Raw genomic sequence first — 22,133 nt, 5'->3', positions numbered from 1 at the left:
CTGCTGTTGATGTTGAGAGCGTGATTTGTTTCATATTGTAAACAGTACTCTAATACATAATGTGTGTGTGTGTGTGTATAATCCCATATTGTTAACTGTCTTCAGTGACCACACCTGTAAAGGGATTGTTCTGTAAATCCAATAAAACATTTCAATATTTTAGTGGTTTTCTAGTGTTATTGCTGAATATGAAAAGGCAGTTATTAAATAGGGATGCTGTTCTCTTGCTTTGAGCCACATGTGCCTGCTTATTCTTTTGTCATTTAATCCAGCATTATAATTAGTTGGTGGCAAACTTTGTTCAAAGTATATCCTTTAAAAGTCTTATGGAAATATTCCTTAAATGACTACACAAATCAGCTTTTCTTTCTTTCTTTTTCTCTTTCTTTCTTTCTTCTTTTTTTTCTTCCTCTTAATTTATTTTACTAGACTAATGAAAATGACCTGAGGAAGTTTTTTGCTCAGTATGGCTGTGTGAGAGAGGTGAAGATAGTAAATGACAGAGCTGGAATATCAAAGGGGTTGGTATAGTAGAGTAAGCATGCTCTGTGTATTGAAAATATAACAGAAAGTTGCCTGACTACATTTTTCGTACTGACTACAAATTTTCATAGCTCAGAACCTTATTAATACATGTAATTGGTGGCCCCAAATGTTCCATGTGTGCACAAATCTGCTTGTGTTCTCTAATATCAGAATATAAATGGCTTTGTGACTTGCATAACTCTAAAACCCTGTGGTCATTTTATTATAAGATGAAGCTGTGCATAACAAGACAGAAAAATCATGATCCTTTCTGTTGTTTTTTTAGTAATAATTTAATTAAATTACCCTTTTTTGGATTATCTGTTAAAAATACATAATTTCTATTGCTGAGTGCCAGTGTGGAAAGGAACCTGAGGATAGAGGAAGAGGTGAGATGTACCTCATTATGCTGGAGTACAGCACAAGAACGAGGATTATTTTGTGAAGATTTTTCAAACAAGAACATGGGACAAATCTGAGAATGAATCATGACTGCAGAAAAGGGAACTAAGACTAGAAGTCAGTAAAGAGAAAAATGCCAAAGAATAAATACAGAGAACAATTCAGACAGGGCAGTAAAGTACTTGTTTAAACATTTTGGTCTTTGGTTTTAAAAATGTTTCCAAATTTGGTTAGAGAAAGCAATCTAGCAAAAGCTCATGGATTTTACAGTATGGCTGGTCAGTACCTCGATACTGACATAAGCATAGAAATGCTCAGAAAGTTTGGTATTTTGTATTGGAAGTTCTAATATGCTGGCTGGAATAACAGAGGCCTTCTCAGTATTTTCTGAAGTCTGAACTTGGGAAATGTTAGTAGGAGTTCTTTATAGAAAGCCTGTTTCATTTGTTGCAGCAGTTAAGTGATGTGGTGAAAGAGATATTATGTCGTGAAATGTGAGAATACTTCATCCTCAAGTGCACCACAAAACTTGTTTAATGTTAGTCATGTCAAGACTGACAGAATAATTCACAGGTAAACACCATCTGTGCATTGCTGATTTATCTGAGAACTCTATTTAATGTACCGGCCAGTGACTATGGAAGTGTGGAGCATTCACAGTTGTCACTGCCATTGATGGGAACTATGCTATGAAATACTGTATAATAATAATAAAAAAAAATCCAAAATGTCTCATCTTGGGTACTCATAGCAAGTGAGAGCTTCAAATCAAAATCTCGTTGTTAGAAAAAGAAGAAACTAAAGACATGCACTGTTTTAGGTTTTGCCTAGCTGTTTAGGTGAGCTCATTCACTGCACGTAAACAATAACATGACCACCTACTTAAACATATTAGAAAGACTAGAACAAGGATTATTATATTAACAAATGAAGATTACGGTTGGTACTGCAGTCTCATTTCTACATGGCTGATTTTTTTCTAGTAATTTACTTCCTAATGGTATTTCTACTGGATGTAAATTATTGATGTGGAATGTATGAAAATACGAACTTCAGAGACATAGCTGTCTTTTTGTTTAGGTATGGCTTCATTACTTTTGAAACTCAGGAAGATGCACAGAAGATACTACAAGAGGTAAGTAATACTTCCCATTATGATTCTCTCTTAAATAATTAGTTTCACATTAGTCTTTTCAGTTGGCTACTGTGGATTTGTAGATCTGTTAAGATTGGTCACTATGTCTTTATACCAATATCTTGTGGAACCAGGGAAAGGAGCTGCCACTTCCTAGTAGAACGTTTTACTTTGACATAGTGTTTACTTACTTATTCTACATTTGCTCCATAAGGACTGTTTTTCTAACGCATTCTGATTACTCTTTCTCCTTCACAATTGCTTTCTCTTGCTTTACTGGAAAATCCATTGCTGTCAAAATCTTGTGGAGAGTTGGGAAAGACAACTGCTTTCTTTTATTCTGGCATGTTTGTCAGATTGTCAGAGCTGACGTAACTCTTTTCAGAAATAATTAAATTCACTTGAAGTCTTAAATGGTAGGTTTATTTTATGTCACATAATGGTTGCTTCTCTATTTAGCTGCATTACTATTTTGATATTCCCTCTAGAACCTCCCTTGAGACTGGGTTAACTGTTCAGCTGGATATTAGCTCTTCACTTCTTACTTCTTAAACATGTGTTCCATTTTCTGGATGGAATATATTGGGTAGGTCAGTTGGTTGGTATCCATACCTGTGAACATACTGAGAGATATGAAGCCTTGGATACTATTTACTTTTCTTCCTCTCCCTGCATAATGTCCTCTACCAAATGCAAAAATTAAAATATTAAAATACTTGGGCTTTGTTGAAAATTAATGTGCTCAAATTCAAAATAAAAGTTGGGACATTTTAAAAGAAATCTTTTGGGGTATTTTCAAAAAACACGGTCATGTGAAGACAAAAGAGTACACAGAGAGGAGCACCTTTTTTTTTTTTTTTCCCCCAGTTTTTATTGTTTTCTTTCTCTGAACTAGAACTCCAAGGGTACTTACTACCACCGTGAAAATGGTTTAGGATTTTTGCCTGTAACCAAAAGGCTATTCCACTGAAGTCTTAGTGGTGTTTCACTGAATGAGACTAATAGCTTTTTGTCTGCAGGAAGAACTTTAATGTAGATATCCTACAATATCCTACAATAACATCACCTTTTTCACTTCTGCATCCCACTGTTATTAATCTTAAGATCAATTAGGATATCTCTTTTTTTTTTTTTTTAGACATCTTTAGTGGAGTTTCCAAACTTTAATAATATATTACGATTTAAATGAACGATCTTTTATTTTATACTATTGGATTTCTTTGCATTTATATGGCGCTCTGATAGTCATTTGCATTTATTTTTGCATCCTACTTCAGAAATTTCTTTTTCTGTTTTGCAGTCTTTGAGTGTATTAAATTGAATTAGTCTGAAAAACAGACCGTGAGGAGTTTCACTGAAATCCCTTTTCTAGTCATATTTTATGGCACCTAATACTACCTCTTCCCATCTTTCTGTATTCATTTTTTCATCATCACATCTTTTCCTGTTAATTGAATTTTCTTTAGCATTGCATGTAACTTTTCATGTATTAAACACTCTGAAGATATTTGCACAGATTAAATATTTCTCTTAACTGAGGAAGTCATACATAAAAAAACAGCCTAAATTGTGACAGATCACATCGATGAAATAAATTGCATTGGGAAGGTTCATCTTCTGTTGTGCGTGGTAGATTGCAGTTTGACTGAAACTTGCATCAATTTTCAAGGAGTTGCTCAATGGTTAATAGGCTAGGTAGGTATGTTTGCAATAGTTAATACTTTTTTATGAACACCAAAATTAAGAAAAAAAAAGTTTTGCCTTTTCCTAACTTGCATAGGTGTTCAGTTATTTCACTAAGTAGGGCTCAAATGAAGACAGTATTTTCATTAATTAACTGTTGTCCATCTGTTGGATGTAATTTCTATTTCTGCCTATAATCTTTAAGAAGTAAACTATTACCTCTTTACTGGAAAAATTACAGCTTTGACACTGAAAAATTTGCACTGTCGTGTGGTGGTTTAGGAATTGTATAGCTATTGGGAAAAAAGCAGCTTTATTTGTCTGTACCTAGCACTTTATTTTAGTTCTTCTGCTATACTTTAGCCTTACTAGGATATCAGTTTTGATTTGCTTTTATGTTCTGTTGCCCAGGGTATAAGGAAGTTTTCAGACAGCCTCATATAAAATAAAAGCATGTTTATGTTCTGGGCTTATTACCTAGGATTAATTACTGCTGTCATCTTTTGTAAAATACATCATGATCACGAAAAAAATGAAATTTAATATCGGTATTTGCATATATATATGCATATATGTTGTATGAGGAGAAGGTATCTGTTACTCAAGAGGCTCCGTGAGGAGTAAGTAATATTAGAAATTACTAATAATTGCTTTTGTGTATGTGAAGTATAAGGATAAGATAAAAAAGGATCTAGTGTAGTTCTTGTTTTATAGAGAGGCACTGTAAATAAAAAGCAGTGGAGGGTGAAACCCTAAGTAGCTTGCCTGCCTCTTATTTTTGATTCTTGGGTCCTTAGATTTATGTAGAAAACAAAAATACTGAATGCCTTTTTTGTTTTTTTTTTCTTTAATTCTAGGCTAAAAAGCTTAGTTATAAGGATAAGAAGTTGAATATTGGTCCAGCAGTAAGAAAACAACAAATACGGATTCCTCGTATGTATTTTCACTTGCCTTTCTCTGTTATGTGTGTGTCACTAGTCATTTTAGTTTCTAACCAAGATGTGCCTGGTCATGCATTGCATTAATGCTGTGGACAGAACAGACTCAGAGTAGTTAGCACTGGAAGTAAGTAGATGCTAGTGGAAATGTCCAGATTTGGAGTGTCTAGGATTGATAATCTTGAATTATTTTATCTCTTAATGTATTACTGGCTTGGAAAAGATTATCTATGTAGGGACAAGCTGAATGGAAATTTTTATCTCAATTGCCAGACACAACCTCAGGTCTAAACACTTAAAAGAAGGAATCTGTCCTCACAGATTATACAGCACAAAGCAGGTTTTGCTGGCTCACTGATCGGGTTGTCACTAATCATTTATTTATATTAGCAAAATCCATCAGAACCGTTGCACTTTGCTTTCTTCAGCAGACACCACATAGAGTGGGTGGTTTCGGTCTCCATTCAGTTATGGTATTTCTCTGCTGTGAAATAAAGACCTAGATGCTAGAGTTTCCTACTCTGACAAAGAACTATCTAGGCCAAACACTTGCATAAGAGGACTGTTGATGAGCCACCTTTGTCAGATAACTAGTCTTTATCTTGGGCAAGTATGCTGTTAAGATGTTCTTCTGGGGGAGACCTTTCCATTGTACTGACTTCCTTCTAGAGAAGATGCCCTCCCCTTCTGCCAAGGACAGTTTTATTTCCATAATACATCAAAAAGGTTAAATCATAGCATTTAAGATGAGATCTGATTTTTTTTTCGTATAGCCAGACATGCTATTTTGTTATTCCTCAGTAAAAGCTGTGTATCAGAGATGTAAAATACTTTACTTTAGGAATGCAGCAGCAAATTAAGTATACTTTTCTTCCATTTGAGAACAATAGTCAGAAGAATTTCAGTTGAATTCTAAAGTTTTCTTTATTTTTTATTGTCATTTTATTGATGAGAAACAGTTCATAAGTGCATTAGCACTGTTGTTGCATGCATACTTTCACTCAAGACAGGAAATTTCTTCTCCCTCCGTATGCATAGGTATGCCCTTCTCCCTTTTAAACTTGTAGGGTAGCATTTGCCCAGGGGAAATGGAATTCTTTATTCCAACTGCATAGTTTCTTTGCTTCAGAAATTATTCTGTATGGTCTTTGCTCAGCCATTGTTGAGGGTTTACATTTGTTTATATTTTTTTATTGTTGGTGGAGGGGTTTTTGTTTGTTTTTGTTGTGCTTTGTTTTCCTTTTAATCTTTGACTTGGACTTCATCAGTTGCACTGCCAGACTTCTGTTGCTTCCTTCTCCTGACTCTTGTGCTCAATGTGTCTAGATTCAAAGTGTGGTACAAGATGATATTGTCACCTGGATATATATCCTGGTATTCTATTTCAGTTTTTCTGCTCTCATGTTCAGCCCACTAACCTTAGTCGTTAGGATAGTATGCTCATTTGGAGGCTTGTGCAAGTCTAAACTTGCAGTCGCTGTAGGGCTGCAGCTGTATTGTATTCAGCAGAATTGAAGACATCATTCCTTTGGTAGTCTCATTTATCATTGTCTTTTCCAGCCCAACTAATCCAGTGTTATGGATCTCTTAAACTACAATTTAAGGCAGTAGGAATAAAAGAAAAGCAATCTTCTTTCTTACGTATATATCTTAGGTATATATATATTTACTGTCTCTTCCAGAAGCGGGTAAAAATCAGGGTTCAAAATTCAAGTACTGCTGTACATCACATTCTAGTTGTGTTGAATAACTGATACGCATGTATCTGTATTCTGCAGCCCTTCCAAATTACCTCTGGCATCATCCTGTGATTCTCTTAGAGGGAGTTGAGGTGACACTAGGCACACACAGTCCCATGTTCATTCTTTTGGGTGTTTTGATTCTTTGAAGATCAGAAATGATCTTCCTTCCTTTTTTATGACCTTCACACTAAAAAAAAAAAATAAATTACTGTTAACTCACTTTCAGGTTCTACTGTAATACCAGAATCTGGTACGATGTACTTGACTACTTCAAGTGGATATCCTTATATTTACCATAATGGAGTGGCTTATTTTCACACTCCTGAAGTTGCTTCTGTTCCACAGCCATGGCCAGTAAGTAACAGATTTTTGTATACATGCTTTTCTATGGACAAGGATGAGTGCAGCATTTCTAATTCCCTCCTGCTTCTGGTTTCTCCAGCTATGCCTTATGTTTGATATTTAAATGTTTTTTGTTTGTTTGTTTGTTTGTTTGTTTGTTTACTAATACTGAGGAGCTCTCGGTGCTTATGACCCTTGATTGGCTTCATTTATTATTCTGCTGTGGGTGAGGTGCTTATGGCTGCAATAGCTGCTATGTTGAGGGTGAAAGGAGAACTTATTGCTAGATGAACAAAGTAATTATATTGTCAGTACTATGGTAGGAGTACTGCTTCTTATAGGAGGAAGAATGTAGTAGATTAATTGTTTGACTTTAGTGGGTTTGGTGCGATTGGCCCCCTTTATTTTGCTGGTGTTTCCCTGATCCTCGACTGGTCCCCCACAATAAACAGATTTCCAGCTGGTTTAGTTCCTTGAACTGTCTCACTGCCAAAACATACAAGTGCTGGGGCTGGCGCAAGGAAGGGAATTGGAAAAGGGAAGGTAACATCTGGGGCTGTGGAGAGGATAGGAATACATCAGTGAGAACTTAGATTGGCCGTATTGCTTCATTTATTGTGTAGACCCTCAGGAAGCACCGGTCTTGAAGAACCTAAATGAAAGTTAAAACCTGGTAAATGCATTTTCAAAAGGGAGGGGAGATGGTTCAGCATATAGTATTTAAGATAAATTAAAGGAGGGACAATTTATGAAATTGCCGCATTGACTTGTAACTTTTTTGTCTTTAAGTCACGCTCTGTTTCCAGCTCACCTATGATGGTAGCTCAACCAGTTTATCAGCCTCCTACTTATCATTATCAGGTATCTGTTTGAAAATTACTTTCAGAGCGTTGGTACTCCCTCCAGACATGCAATTTTTGTTTGCAATGCTGTCCCAGTTCTGTTTATTCTTAAAAAATAGAAAGACTGTTCAAAATCGCTGTTTAAAGTGGATTTTAACTCCATCGAAGATTTTTCACTAGTGATTTTTTCATAGTGATTTTTCACAAGTATACGATTTCTACCTACCTGTCTAATTATATGGAAATTGAATAAATTCTTTTTTTTTTCTTTGTTGCTAGACAGCTGTCTTAGTACCATTCTTTTTTTTTTTTTTTTTTTTTAATCATTCTAAGCCAAACTTCTGCTCAGGGCAGTGTTGGTTAGGTCAGGTGTCTCAGGAACTTGTCCAGCTGAATTTTTAAAATCTCCAGTGGAGATTCTACAACCTCTCTGGACAGATTCTTCCAATACTTGATCCTTCTCCTAGTAAAATATTTTTTTTTCTTTGATTTTGTTTTTATTTATTTTCCTCCTTGTGTCTGAGTAGAATGTTCAAGTTCAGCATTTGTCCTTTAACTCTTGTGCTCTGAACACCTCTGATGAGTCTGGCTTGGTCATATTAATGCCCTCCCATTAGGTAGTTGCAGCCCGTGATAGCTATACCCTCCCACCTTCATCCTTCTTGAAGCTGAAGAAACCCACTTCTGTCAGTATCCTGGTATGTCTGTTCTTCAGTTCCCTAACTGTCTTGGAGGCCCACTGCTGAACTTCTGCAGCATGCTTCATGTGTATTGGAAAGTTAACTGCATTTTGTACATTTTCTTACTTAGCCACATTTTAGAGATGCTTCGTTATTTTAGAAGCAATGAAATGCCCAGCTCAGAGGCTGAATGGAAGTAGACGAAATTATGTTCTTAAATTATTTGGGGGTTTATGAAAATAACTAGTTCTTAATTAAGATTTGAATGAGGATTTTGGATGGTTTTGAATCTAGTATGTTGGGAAGGTGTATCTCTGTGCGTATGTTCTTGATTATGTAAGTAATATCTTCTGCCTGTTTGAGTTTAGGCACCAACACAGTGTCTTCCAGGTCAGTGGCAGTGGTCTGTTCCACAGGTAAATACAGTTCACAGTTGAAGCATTTTACCATTAGCTTGCATCTAGTTTAAAGAAAGGATGTGGTCGTCCATTTTTTTCTGTACTTTTTTTCTTCAAATCAAATGCTAAAATGAAATTTCCCACTATTTACAATGTTGGTGAAATAAATAGCTATATTTTATTAATGCATCTGCAACATTTCTGGTACAATAGAAGGCATAAAATAGCATTTACTGAAACATGAAGAAAAAACCTCTTGTAAAGAGATCATGTTCTGCTTCCCCTCTTCTTCCGAAGAAGTTTGTGTTAAATTATCAACAAGGTTTTTTTGTATAACATTTTTGCAAATTATAACTGTACAATGTAATGTGTGATTTTGGGAGTGTCAGTTTTAGAAAGTTCTGGAATTCTCTAACAATGATCTCTAAAATGTCAATGAAATTTGAAAAATCTTTTAAAGGGATTTAAGGACATCTTTGTTTTATCCTATCTGACTTGCCTAACGGCTTCCCCTGTCAGATTGTTTCTTTAGGTTTCTTAGATTCTTTCTTAGTGAAGATGAATTTGGCACTTTGATTCAAAGCTTTAACTTTGTTTATATGTAGCAAAGATGACTGTAAAATAAGCTTTGCTATTTATAGCGTATAAATCATGTCAATTTATGGTAGTAATGTGCTTTATTTCAGTCTCCTGCTTCTTCACCTTCGTTTTTTTATCCGCACCCTTCTGAAGTCATTTATCAGCCAGTAGGGATTGCCCAGGAAGGTGGTTGCGTACCTCCTCCTTTCCTTCTAGTGGAAGCTGCAGTTCCAGAGGTATTTTCATGATCACTTTTATTCTCAATCGAAGCATTCATCTGCAATTGAAAAACACATTTAGTTTAAGCACAGGTAGTTCCATGCACTTACGTCAACAGTTTGATGTACTTTCCCCTAAATCCATACTGTTGCAGAGTTAATTTATTTTTAGTTGTCTTCAGATTAGAATATCTCTTCCAATTTTCTAGGAGGATACTGAGATTCGGAAATATTTTAGAGGATCACAGGTGTCTGACAGCAGTATAAAGGCTCATCGAAGTGTTTTATTTGAAGATAATATTTAAATAAAATAGGAGTCAAGATCTTCAGAATGCTGAATTAATCTATCCAAACTATGAGTTTCTCTTAAGTAGTTCTTTTTCTGTGTAAGTAGAAGCTAGTTTCTGAATATTCAGAAGAGCAGAATGAATTGAAAGTAGTTTCTGCTATGCTTCGCATACAGTATTTTTTTTGCTTCTGTATCAGTAGCAATTCTACTTTTTGAGAGATTTTTAATGTACAATAAGGCTATTTCTTTATGATTGGGTATGAAAAATTACAGTAATAGACTAAAAAAAAACCTTATTAACATTTGAAAAAATGTTATGATTAATTGTTACTCTTCCTCTTTGTTAATTCATCTTCCTTAACAGAGATGTCAGAATAAATGGTAAATTAGCTCAGTAATAAAGTATTTTTACAAAAGTTGGAGATAATTGTATTGCTACAAGAGATGATTACCAAAACTGATAATCCAAATATCTTTAGTGAGAAATCCTGACACACGTAAATAATACCACTACAGTCGCCTTCTTGAATAATACAAAAAATGCGTTGCTGTTTTTTTTTCTCTTTTTATAAAACACATAAATCTCAGTATTTATTGTATAATATTTAAACACTGTTCCAGTTAGAGCTGAGTGAAGCTCTGTACTACAAAAGTGTGCTATTTCAGTAAAAGAAAATGCTTTCTGGCACTAATCTAAATAAGGTAGATTAAAGATATGATAGTGATCTAAACAAACTAAATTAGCCAAACTTTGATACGTTAGGAATAACATGTTTAAATAGTGATATTTCTGTTTGTAAAAAGTTTAGTAGATGTTTTTATGTATAAATAGTATATATTACTCAACAGTTTGAAGTTACAAGGAATTTAAAATCACGTGAAAGGTTTGTTTGCAATAATAATAATAATAATGAAAAAATGAAATAAGCTTTTTTGCTCACTTTTTTTTTTTAATTTTTATTTTTTTATATTAGCCATATTCTGATCATGGAGTTCAAGCGCCCCATCACCAGCCTTACGCCCAGAGTGCCATAGCCATGCCTGCACCTGTGAGTCAAACTAAGCCAGTTAAAGTAAGCACAGTAGTCTTACTGTCCCCTCTTCTGAAGGGGGACAGGAAGAGAAGAGGGGCAAAGGTGAAAGTCTTTTAATAATGAATTAATAAATAAGGAAAACAGAGATGTTGCAGACAAAGTGAGGTTTTTCTTCACTTTAGGTTTGGTTACAGAGAGGGCATAGAGATTACTGATTTTAAAACTATTTTTGGAAAAAAAAAATACATAATTCGTTATTATGAAATTGAGAATCAGAGAAGTGCAAATTAACAATGTGTTTTGAGAGAAAATGATGGTACAAATCCTTGTCTTTGTCTTTGGATCTTGAGAAGTTGAATTCATTGCTTGAAGCCTCAAATAAGCACCCTATGTTGTGTCAAGGTGGAGTTCTGGAACAGTGTATGAAAAACCATCTGGGTCAGTTGTTTGCACATGTTTTTCTGCACAGTTCTGGTATTGAATGGCCATTCTAAAAACTGTGGTTCTTCCATATCACCTGATGCTAGGTTTTTCTTGAGTCTCAGTTTAAGAACCTTTCGCCTAAATTTCTAAGGATGTTAACACAGCTTTTAAACTTAGGTTTTGCTTAGACTTTGCCTGATAACAAAAGACTGAAGGTGTCAGTAGGTTTACTTGATACTACAGCACTTCTTCTGTTAAGATGATTGCTAAACTACGAATAACAGTAAGTAAGAATGACTCAAAGATTTGTTACAGGCTCTCATATATTTCCTTAATTTATTTTAGATTTATTTTGAGAAGAATCCTTTCCAGGGTATTGTGTAACAGTATCTCCTAAAATATCCAGCAGAGGGGGCTGTAACATTAAGTGTTGTCTGGAAATAAAATGCAATTACTCCAATAAAAAAAAAAGAAAATAGAAACTGAATATGAGTTTAAGAATAGTAGTCCTGGGAGATTTATCTCTTAAAAGAGAGCTGGTATGACAGAGTGATCATATTACCCAGTTTACATTCCATTTTCTCACACACATAAGCAAAAAAATACACAATAGTCTTGGAATCAAAAACAAATGCATTCTGTATCAAATACAGAAGCAAGCTTTTTACTTTGAAACTTTTATTATCTATCCTAGGACCAAAGAGAGCAAGATAGTGTGCAGTAAGTTACAAGGTAGATCTAAAGCATGTTAGCTTTTCCTCTTCCACCTTAATGACCACAGTATCATGCATTTTCTTAGAGCAAAGTAGTTTACCATGTGGTAAGTGATAATGTATTAATTTGATGTAGAATGTGTATGCATGGTAAAGCCATGTTTGAAAAGTTAGGCGGCATAGGAAATGAGCTGCACATTCATACTCATTTATCTCATGATACAGTATTTAGTATGTAAGCTTTATACCAGCTTAATCTGGTATAACCCAGGAGCTCATTCCTTTTCCATACCAACCATTGCCTGTGCTCATACAGGTTTTTGTGCGGCAATATGGTAAAACAGGTCAGGGGACTGATGTAGGTAAAGGTGAATCCCCGCTCCCAGTACACAGAAAGCACTAAAACTTGCATCAGTTCCTCGAACCACTTTGTCAAGCAATAGCACAAACTCTTAACCTAGAAGTTTGGGATATATCGGAGGAGCTAAGACTCGTGTTAGCAGTGCTCATTTAAGCATAGAACTGCTAATCCTATGTATTCCTTCACTGTATTTTTTTCTCATTCTTACCTATTTTCTCAGAAGTCTTCTTTGAGTCTATAACTAAAACTAAGCTCTGTTCAGGTCTCAAATAGGTTCCCAAATACATTTAGACTCTTACAAAGACTAGAAGAATTCTGATAATTTTATTCATTATAAATTAATGTCAAGTAATTTCTGACAGTTAATTTTATTTATTTATAGTTTTGTTTAGCAGTTAATAGTTCTGGAACATAATTCTCCATTCATCTTACCTTTTTATGTACCCTCTTACAGTTTTAAGTATGTTAAATGCATAATGCCTTTGATCAGCATATATTGTCTATCACTATGGTTGGGCACTCGAGAGTGACTGGAAATAAAAGAGCAAATGTTGAGAGCAGGCTTGTATGTATTAAGCAACTGTTTGTCTCATTACCACCTGCTCCCCAGCTGCAGGAAAATATTACCTGCTGGCTGCTTTCTTGTTAAAATATCCCAACAAACATGTATCTGCTGCTTGAAAATTATGAGTAATGGCCATGTAAGAGGGAACAGATTTAAAAATGAAGACGTAATGATGGTCATTTGTTGTCCCCAGTGCACTAGGAGTTGGAACAAATGCTTGAATATTATTACTACTAGGAGCTGTTAGTCACGTGATGAGAGCAGGATGGGTGACAGCCAGTATCCAGATACAATACAGATATGCACAAATATAGTAGAAAGTTACAGACTATATAAGTTAAGATTAGAATTCATGTTGTCTGGTTTCAGACCTGGAAGTATTACTTCGGAGTTAAATTTTTGTTTTGATAGATAGCTGTCTTGAATTAGGAAGTACTGGCATGGTCAGTGTTTACTGGATATTGTCTGGGAGGCCTGGGGAGCTGTGCGTTACAGTCTAAAAAACTGAGCAAAGGTATAAAAGGTTGTGCCAAGTGGAGGTGGGCAGGTGAGGGTGGTTTGTTGTTTTGTTTTATGCTTTTTGTTTTTCTTCTCGGTCATCTTTTCCGACTGGGGTGTACCCAAGAGGGGTAACTTTGCTGTTCCCGTGATCTGAATCCAGTGGAATGGTTTGGCCAGTGTGAGAAGTATGAGATGATAACACTGTCTTTTCCTGCGCAAGACTTCTTAGGAGGCATTCTTTTTTATTTGAGCTTGGACATTTAGTCTAAGGGGAAGGAAATCAATCTACTCTACTTAGATTCTTTATGCCTGTCCTCACAGTAGAGTAGTTTTAGCTGACAGTCTGATGATCCTCATAATCCAGTTCTTGAAAACTAAAAGTGCTATATACGAGATTGGATTTATTTTAAGCTTAACCTGTAGAAAATGTTCTAGAAAGTCACAGAAGAGTACAAAGGTAGTAAGGTTGGTTTTTTTTTGTTTTGTGTGTATGTCTTGGTTGTATTTGTTTTGTTTTGTTTTGTGTTTGTTTGTTTGTTTTTGTTTTGTTGTTTGATTGTTTGCTTATTTGTTTTTTGTTTGTTTTTCCTGCAAACCTCACTGGCTGGGCTCTAAAGCAACAACCAATCAATGATAGAAATATAACTCGGCTTTCAGATTTGTTTGCTTGTTTTTTGCCACCACTTTGTTCTCTGTTCTCCACAATCTTTTCAATAGCTTTAAAATGGAATTTTGTACTTCCCATAAGAAAAGGCTTTCAGAAAGGTCAAAGATTCTTCACTTAAATACTTCCAGTGTACAGTCCGTTGGCAGTAATTGCATTGCCTCCAACTCAAAAGGCAAAGGAAGATCTGCCCATGTCAAAAGAGAATTTAGAGTATTCATTTGAAATGTAGTATTACTAGTACTCATGTATGCTTACATTCTGGTTATAATGGCATATGGTGATAACACCTTGGTCTTTTTGTAGTGGCCATTCTGTAAATTTAACTGAACTTAAAGTGATCCATTTTTCTCTGCAAATAGGAGCAATAAGGTAAAATTTGTGGTTTATGTGCATTTATAATACGCATAAATACACCTATGTTTATGTCTGTAGATAGGTATATACATACAAATGTATGTATGCCAAAATTGTGTTTTTTAAAGGAAAGTCTTGGTGTAAGCATTTTTGGAAAAGCATAGTAATTTTATACTAGAACTATGTACTTAGAACATGGTATGTGGAACAAAAAAAATCAAGTTCAATTTTCAGGATAGGTAAGTATTTTTTTCTTCATTTATACATGTAATGAAATAAGGAAGAATAAAACTTCTGTTTTAAATTACCTAAAATCTTGTCCTCATTTATGATTAACAGGAAGCTTGTCACAAGCTGCAGCATGGTCTATTGATCTTTACAGGGTATTTTAAACTCCACCAAAACCATACTCGTTAATTCTATGTTAACATAGAAAGGAGCAGAATTGCATGCTTTGTCTGGCATTGATTCCTTCTGTGTTCTCTTTACAAGCTCCTCTTTTTATGTCCTGATGGTTCGTTCTCATTCCAGTTTGGTAGTTTCTTTTGCTTTCTCTGATCTGTATGTTCTCCCTCTCTTTACTTTACAGACACTATGGAGCATTCACTATTAAGCCATTTCGGCAGCTTTAGCCTACCTGTTCTGATTTTCTTGTCCAGTCATTCCCATGTGGCTGAGATCCATCATCAACATACCAGCTAGCAGCTGCCTGTTGAGAAACTTAGGGTCAGTTTTTTTGTTGCAATGCTTGATAGTTATGAACTGGTAAATAATAAAACCCGCTAATATGGAATTTAGTATAATCTGCAAAATTACTTAGTTGCTTCATGCATGTTTGCAAATTTCCTGTTATTTATAGACAACAAAGTTTATGTAGCTCTTAAAATTCATTCCCAAGACAGTTGTGTATATATTCAATCCATCATTATTTTTCTCTCGTATTTAAGTTTCCAAGTTCTGTGCTGTGTTGGGATTGTTTTTCCTTCAACAACAAGGGAAAATTTTAGCTTTTCAATGTTTGATTTTTGTTTCTGTTATTAGCAACTATCTTCCTCCCCTTTTCACCTGATTTTTGGTGATTTACAGTGATTTGTGTTCATGGAGTTAAACTCTATGGCAAGTGCTTAATCATGCTTTTTATTGTGAAAAAGGTGCTGCTTTTAGTTGCTTATTTTTCTTTTAAAATTTAATATTTTAGTGAGATGAAGTTAGGGAAGAATATCCTTTGCACATGCTATTATTTGTGTCCATTTATTATTTGTTAGCCTTTTAACAGCCCAGCAATGTGTAGCAGGGGCTTGCTGGTTGGTTAGGGTGTGACTTCTTACCTGTGTACACATCTGTACAATAAATCTCTGGATGTGGCTTTAAAAAATATATGCTAGTGTGAAGCTTTAGTTCTTCACTGTCCTGCTGGGACCAGGCATTACAGAGGAGGAAATGTGTCTTCCATATCCGAATGCAAGTCAAAGCTAAAGAAGGAGTTAGAGAAAGAGATTGGAACTCCAAGGCTGATGGTAACAGTGGCTAGAGTAGGTACTGAATGAAGGCTGGTACTAGATCACCCACGAGCCTAGAAGTTTGGGAAGGAAGTGTACAAGATTTGGAGCAAGTAGATGATGAAAAGAAACTGAAATCTTAATTAAGATTTCATTGAGTTGGGTTGAATATTCTGATAGGAATGCAAGAACTACAGCTGGTAGTACTGTGAAACTGGCAGAGCTAGAAGGGAGGGGAAAAGACAAATAAGTTTAATAACAGAAGAAAGAGGAGTAGCAGAGAGCTAAGGTTAGAAAACAAATACGGTTTTGAGTCTATCCTGTGGCATAGTAGGAAAGGGGTAAAAAGATTCAGAATGGTTAAGTAAAGAAAACAAAATATCTGGGAGTTCCACAAGTGGAATACAGAGCAGCTGAGATGCAAAGGGAGATTGTAGGAGAAGAACCTGATCTTAGGAAGACCAAACAGAATAATACAAGCATTCTAGAAACAGTTCTTGCTAGCACCTAAAACGGTAGCCCTGTTTTCTGGATCTTGTCATCTTTTTGTCAGCAGCAAGTGTCATACACTGCCAAGTTAATCAGTCAGTTGCGTATTTGTTAGTTGACAAACAGGACAGCTGTCAGTTGTTCAACTCACATTTTACATATCTGTGAGCTTTGGTTACTGAAAATTATATAAGCATGATTACAATTTCAAATAGTTATTTCAAAACTGTTATTAAAAATACTGGAAACTACATACAAATCAAAAGAAATTTAAGGCTGACCCATCAGTTTGAGTCAGAATTAAGGCTATTTATACAGTATGGAGCTATATATGGTTTTAAAGCTATCTAGAATATTTTCCCAGCTAAGGTGAAATGCTCAGGTATCAGGTTATATACTTAGGAAACCTGTGAAATAAACTAAAACAGTTACTATGAACATCTAGTGCTAAGCTGAGTTTGAGGTTTTTTAATCTATTGTTCTAATCTGTTGCAGAGAATGCAAAAGGTGTTGTTGTGTTGTTTTTTTTTTTTAAAAAAAAGTATATATTGGTTAAATAGTTTCACACAGTATGTTATAAAAATGACTGTTCCCTGATCATTTTGAAAGAGGATAGCTATTACTTTACTGACTTGATACACTTCTGTAAAGCTATGTGATAAGTGAACAAGACCTGTTCTTGCTAAATTAAACTTGAACTCATTTGAAGGCTCCATTCTTGCAAACAAAGAAAGTTACTTCTTGCCACTGTCAACTTCACCTATAGTATGTAATAGATACTGACTTTCTTTTTAAATCAAGTCCGCTGAGCAGATGGAATATCAGAATAGATTCTATCTTTTCATTGAAGCATAATTAATGTGATAAATCAGACACACTTGGAATTGGAGGAAACAACATAGCATTTTTCCCTCTCTTTAGGAATCAAGATTGCATTCTGTGAGAAGAAATTTTTTACATCATCCGTCTGTGAGTCTCAAACCTCGATATACATGAAGTCCCCATTTTCGTCCTAGAAAACAGGACAGAATGGAAGATGAAGTATGCCATCTTCTTCTACAGATTCTCTAAAGTGTCTTTTTAGGTATTCAGTTTGCTAATGCACCTCTGACGTGGAGGATACGTAGTTCCTAACTTCTGCCATTTGCCGGAGCGTGCCTAAATTTAAATGCCATAGTGTTTTGTAAATAAATAAAATCAAATTTTGTAGTTTTGACAGGTAAATACATGAAATTGTGATTTTATCCTACATTTCCTTTTCTTAATAAAAACACTTCACAGGCCAAAACTGTAACTTCTGGTATACAGCCTAATGTATAAACATCGGTTACTAACATAGATTGAAAAATGGCATACAAGTTACTAAACAGAAAATTTCACATTTAGTTTCTGTACTATATAAATTTAAAAGGTCCTTTAATTACAGTGGAAAAGCCATTTTCCCACATATACATTAGCAGCATCTGTGTGTTACAGATATTTTTTTTAATCTATGTGCATTTTGTTTCAATTCCAAGAACTTTTGTGCATTTCTGGTGTTTTTTGTTTTGTTCGGAATTCTCTGTTCTTAATAAGTTGTCTTTACATGTGTGTCATTTTAGTGCTTGGGTAGAGTAACTTCTTAAAATTTGGACCACTAGTTGAATAATTGCTTATTATTGCTGATGGTGACATTTTTCTTATATGGTAAGCAGTATATTTGGCTTTATGAAAACTTGAAAACATTTGAAAATTTCACTTCTCTGCTTTGAATTTTTCTGTTGTCTGAGCAAGACTTAGGAACTCCTTTACAATGTAATGAGATTGAATACTTACTTCTCCTCAATTGCAAGAAAATATTTTTCTTCTTTTTATCCTTGCTTCTCCTTTCATCACGCTAGGATACCTTATATATTTTGTAAAACTTGGGTTCCTAAAAGGTTAAAATATAACCTTTGTATTTAATAGGAAAACAAGCTATGGGTTATTGCTTATAGTAGCATTGACATCTTTATATATGTAAAATATGCTGGTTTATTTTTGTTTGGTTGCTTGTTTTTTTTTTGTTTTGATTCTTAATCACTTAGGGATCTTACACAGTGGGCATTATTGTCAGTCAATGTAAGTTTAATATGTAAATATCTTAAAAGATGATTCTAGCAGTCACTATTGTGCAGGAAAAGAGGTGGAAACTGGTGCTGTTCTTACAGTTGTTTGAAATTGTTCTGGAAGGAGATGCCATGTACTTAGTTGCATGTTTACTCAAGTTACTTTATACCTTTACTAGGTAGAAAAAAAAATCTACATGATTTAAACATGATTTGTTTTTAAAAAAATGTGTTGCTGTGGAAGCTGTTGAGATCGTTTTGCCCAACGAGTATCAGATATTTGCAAGTTACTGTGTCCACAGGGATATCAGCATATTTCTGAGGGGCTAAATAGCTGCTGCTCTAGTGTGTCATGTCTTTGAGCCAAAAATATCTGTCCAGTTATTCTTCTGTTTTATTTAGATTTTAGAATTCATCGTTATAAATACTACAGAAATTTTGGCACAGCCTCACAATAACTTATTTCCATGAGAGAATTTTTATGTAGTAAATCTTTCTGTAAATGCTATGCTGTCTCTGAAGCTGCCAAAAGAAAGTTGTGTGTTCTGTTAGAGGCTTTTTTCTTGGATCATGAAGCAAATGCACATTTGAGCCACAATGTGGAAGAGTTAGTCCTAAATCCTTATTTTGGGGATTAGCAATTTCAGTTTACTAAATATAACTTCCCTGTTCCTAGAGTGGTTTAGGGATAGAAGAGGTAAATTTCCTAACAAATTCTATATTGAAAATGTGCTCACGGGGAAGTCTTTTAAACTAATAGCTTGAAAATGTGTAAATATTCTGCAGTCATTAACACATCTATCAGCTTAAGTTGCATCTAATGCAAATACAAAATGTCCTTTATTTCTGTTTATTGGAACAGATGTTAGATTGTTGCTAATGAGTTGATTCCATGACCTTTGCTTCAAAGAACATTTACTTCGTTTTTACTTCCATATGAACTTGATCATTTGGAAGGATATTGAGCATTAAGAACAGAAGTCTACCCACAGTGTTCTGCTGCAAGGTCTATAACTTCAGTCTGGAGGTATCAGTTGTTAGGATTATATCACCAGGTCTTAACAATGCTTCATTTTGTTCTGACACCTAGAAAACACCAAGATGAACCACTGGTAGGTGGTTTTCCTTCAGGAAAATGTTGAAACATTGATGGTTCTCCATTCATATTGTAGTTTACCTTTCTTTCAGATGTCTGCCAACAATGAAGGCATAACATGAATTACTGGTAGCTAAACCTTTAAGATCTCAGTAGTTGAAATCCTATTTTACTAATTCAGGTACCTCAATTGTGTCTGACTTCTGTAATTTATTACAGGAATACACTCATTTACACTAAGAAGACTACACGATTTTCTCACAGGTGGTGTCTATTATTTTGATACTGTAGCTTCCACGATTTTTAAAATCTCATAGGCTACACAGTATTACCTTCCTACTGCTTAAAATTTCCATAAAAATTTTCATTAAAAATTTTCAAAATTTTCATAATTCATATACTTCTATACAGAATTCATCTAGTTAAGTGCAGATATTTAGATTCCTCCCTGTGATTTTGGGTTTAGAGAAGGGTTAACGTCTCCTTTGGACCTCTGTAGTTTCCCTTTGGTAGCTGTAGGAGGGTTCAGATTAGGAATAGGGTCCCTGGACACTTGGTAGCTGATGGCAAATAATCATCTTTGTGCACTGCTTGTCACATAGTAGCAAACCAAATTAATTTTCTGATTTCCAGTTCCTGAGAATTTAGTGACCCTTGCTAGTATTGTTTATTTTCTACTGAGCTAGCTGTTACAGTGTTTTTAGCAACTGTTGTTTGTTTAGTGATATATTTACATGGTCAAGTGCTAATTCTGACATTCTGTTAAGTAATGCTGGCTAACAACCTGTAGATATACAAAATTTATCTCTCCCTTGTGTTTTTATGTATTTGATCAAGGATTGGTTCTTGCATTAAGTAGAATTTTCTGGTTCCCTAAAGTTTCGAGTTCCTGCTACTTCTAATCTTGAGCACCAGAAGTCCATTCATCATCCCTGTAAAACTGTTTACATATTTCATATTAAAGTGATTATTTGTATTCTGAAATGTGTTTTTCAAATAGTTCAGTCAATGAGGAAACTACATTCCAATATTAACTGAGCAAAACCTCGCAGAATACATGGCAGAATACATAGTTTTTAACAGTTTGTAAATGTAAGAAGTTGTAAGGGTGTGAAATAGTGGGTGTTTGGTTGTTGTTTTTTACTGTAAAAATTACAGTAAAATAGATTTCTAGCTTTGTAATGTTGAGCTGTTATAGTAGTTTAAATTCACCTGGTATAAAATTTCCTTCGGTTCTGTTTCCTATTTAAAAGATAAACACAGTAAATCAATACATTAAAGGTTTAAAATATAATGTTAGTGTCCCAATACGCATATACAATCCTGTACATGGTAGGCAAATCCTTAAAGCTTTTATTCAGAAAATCCAAATAGAAATACAGAAAGCAAAACAGTAATATGTGGCTCTAATTTTAACAATGTTTAGTAATGAAGCTAATATGTAATGGGGAAGTACGTGTCTTGTTAGACACATACTTGTCTCTGTAGACTTCTTGAGCCACAAATAATTAGAAAATATTGAAATTAAGTTTGAGGGCTTCCTATGGTCATTTTACCCCTCTGTCCATCGGTGGAGCTCTAGTCTACATAAGTGTGTATATTAAATGTAAGCAAAATGCTGTTCATAAAATTTCTAATTGTTTTTTAATCAGATTAGTAAACGAGGACATCCAGTTTGATTTGAAAATGCATGATTTTATTTAACTGAGTAGTTTCATTCAATACTGTATTGCAGGTTCAGAGGATCTAGTCCATTGTAGCCTTGTTAAATGAGATACTGTGGATGTATATAGATAAATGTGTAATAAATTCTTAGGTCTTTTGTTAGAGAAGTGTTCATGGCTTCATAAATCCAAAGCTCCTTTTGTTGAAGCTGTTTGTGATGCAGCAGTAAGCAAGAAACAAACAAAGTTTCTGTGGTTTGTAACTTCTAGTAAAGTTCTGCTTTGGTAGCTGAAAGTTTAATGCAAATACATTGGTCCCTGTATACTGTTTGAATTGTAATTTGTTTATTTAATTGTAGCATACATTAATAGTTGAAACAGTTCTAGAAAAATGTGAAAAATTGAATTATCATTAAACTAAGCTTCTGCAGTCATCAAAACAAACTATTGTCATCTAATTCTACTTTTTAGAATATTTAAGTTAAATATTAATACAGAAAACCTGGCATTTCTGCTCGAAGCTAACATGTTTAACAAGACTGTTGTTCCTGTTGCATTCACAAAATTGTTCATTTTAGGGGAAGAAAAAAAAAAGATAAAAAGACCTGTGTGAGACAAGATAAAAGGGGTGGGTCAAAGTGGTTGTAGTGAAATGATTCTACAGAAAATTAACTAAATGACAGTGCTTTGTTTTAGTTTCTCTTAAAAATAATAGTTTTAATAGTTCTTGAAGGTAGAGATGTGAAAATTACTTGGCTATTGAATTGCAGTATTTTTCGTATTTTTCTAATGGAATATTTTTTTTTTAAGTGTTTTTTTCTCATTGTCCTTTCCCAAGCAAAACCTTTACTTTTTCCTGGAGTCATAAAAATTAAAAAAAGTAACCCTAAAAAGAAATACAGAGAGG

At 34.5% G+C, this 22,133-nt stretch overlaps 1 protein-coding gene across 20 annotated transcripts in view; it reads left to right on the top strand.

Annotated features, from left to right (window-relative positions):
- The window catches only part of BOLL (boule homolog, RNA binding protein), a 39,397-nt gene extending 18,653 nt beyond the window's left edge, over positions 1–20,744 (top strand). For 11 of the 20 annotated variants that reach the window (XM_072040603.1, XM_072040604.1, XM_072040606.1 and 8 more), the window contains 10 exons: positions 430–521; positions 2,008–2,062; positions 4,603–4,678; positions 6,652–6,779; positions 7,557–7,628; positions 8,227–8,307; positions 8,658–8,705; positions 9,374–9,502; positions 10,748–10,846; positions 17,301–20,744. In XM_072040603.1, coding sequence (XP_071896704.1) covers positions 430–521; positions 2,008–2,062; positions 4,603–4,678; positions 6,652–6,779; positions 7,557–7,628; positions 8,227–8,307; positions 8,658–8,705; positions 9,374–9,502; positions 10,748–10,846; positions 17,301–17,375 — 855 coding nt within the window. In that variant the 3' untranslated portion in view covers positions 17,376–20,744. Of the gene's footprint in view, positions 1–429; positions 522–2,007; positions 2,063–4,602; positions 4,679–6,651; positions 6,780–7,556; positions 7,629–8,226; positions 8,308–8,657; positions 8,706–9,373; positions 9,503–10,747; positions 10,847–14,980; positions 15,118–17,300 lie in introns of all 20 variants that reach the window. The other 9 variants (XM_072040620.1, XM_072040614.1, XM_072040610.1 and 6 more) reach the window with 8 other exon arrangements.
- The last annotated feature ends 1,389 nt before the right edge of the window (positions 20,745–22,133 follow it).

This window comes from Anas platyrhynchos, chromosome 7 (assembly GCF_047663525.1).
Source record: "Anas platyrhynchos isolate ZD024472 breed Pekin duck chromosome 7, IASCAAS_PekinDuck_T2T, whole genome shotgun sequence".
In the NCBI taxonomy this organism is placed as follows: domain Eukaryota; kingdom Metazoa; phylum Chordata; class Aves; order Anseriformes; family Anatidae; genus Anas; species Anas platyrhynchos.
This window is presented reverse-complemented; position numbering and strand designations above follow the sequence as displayed.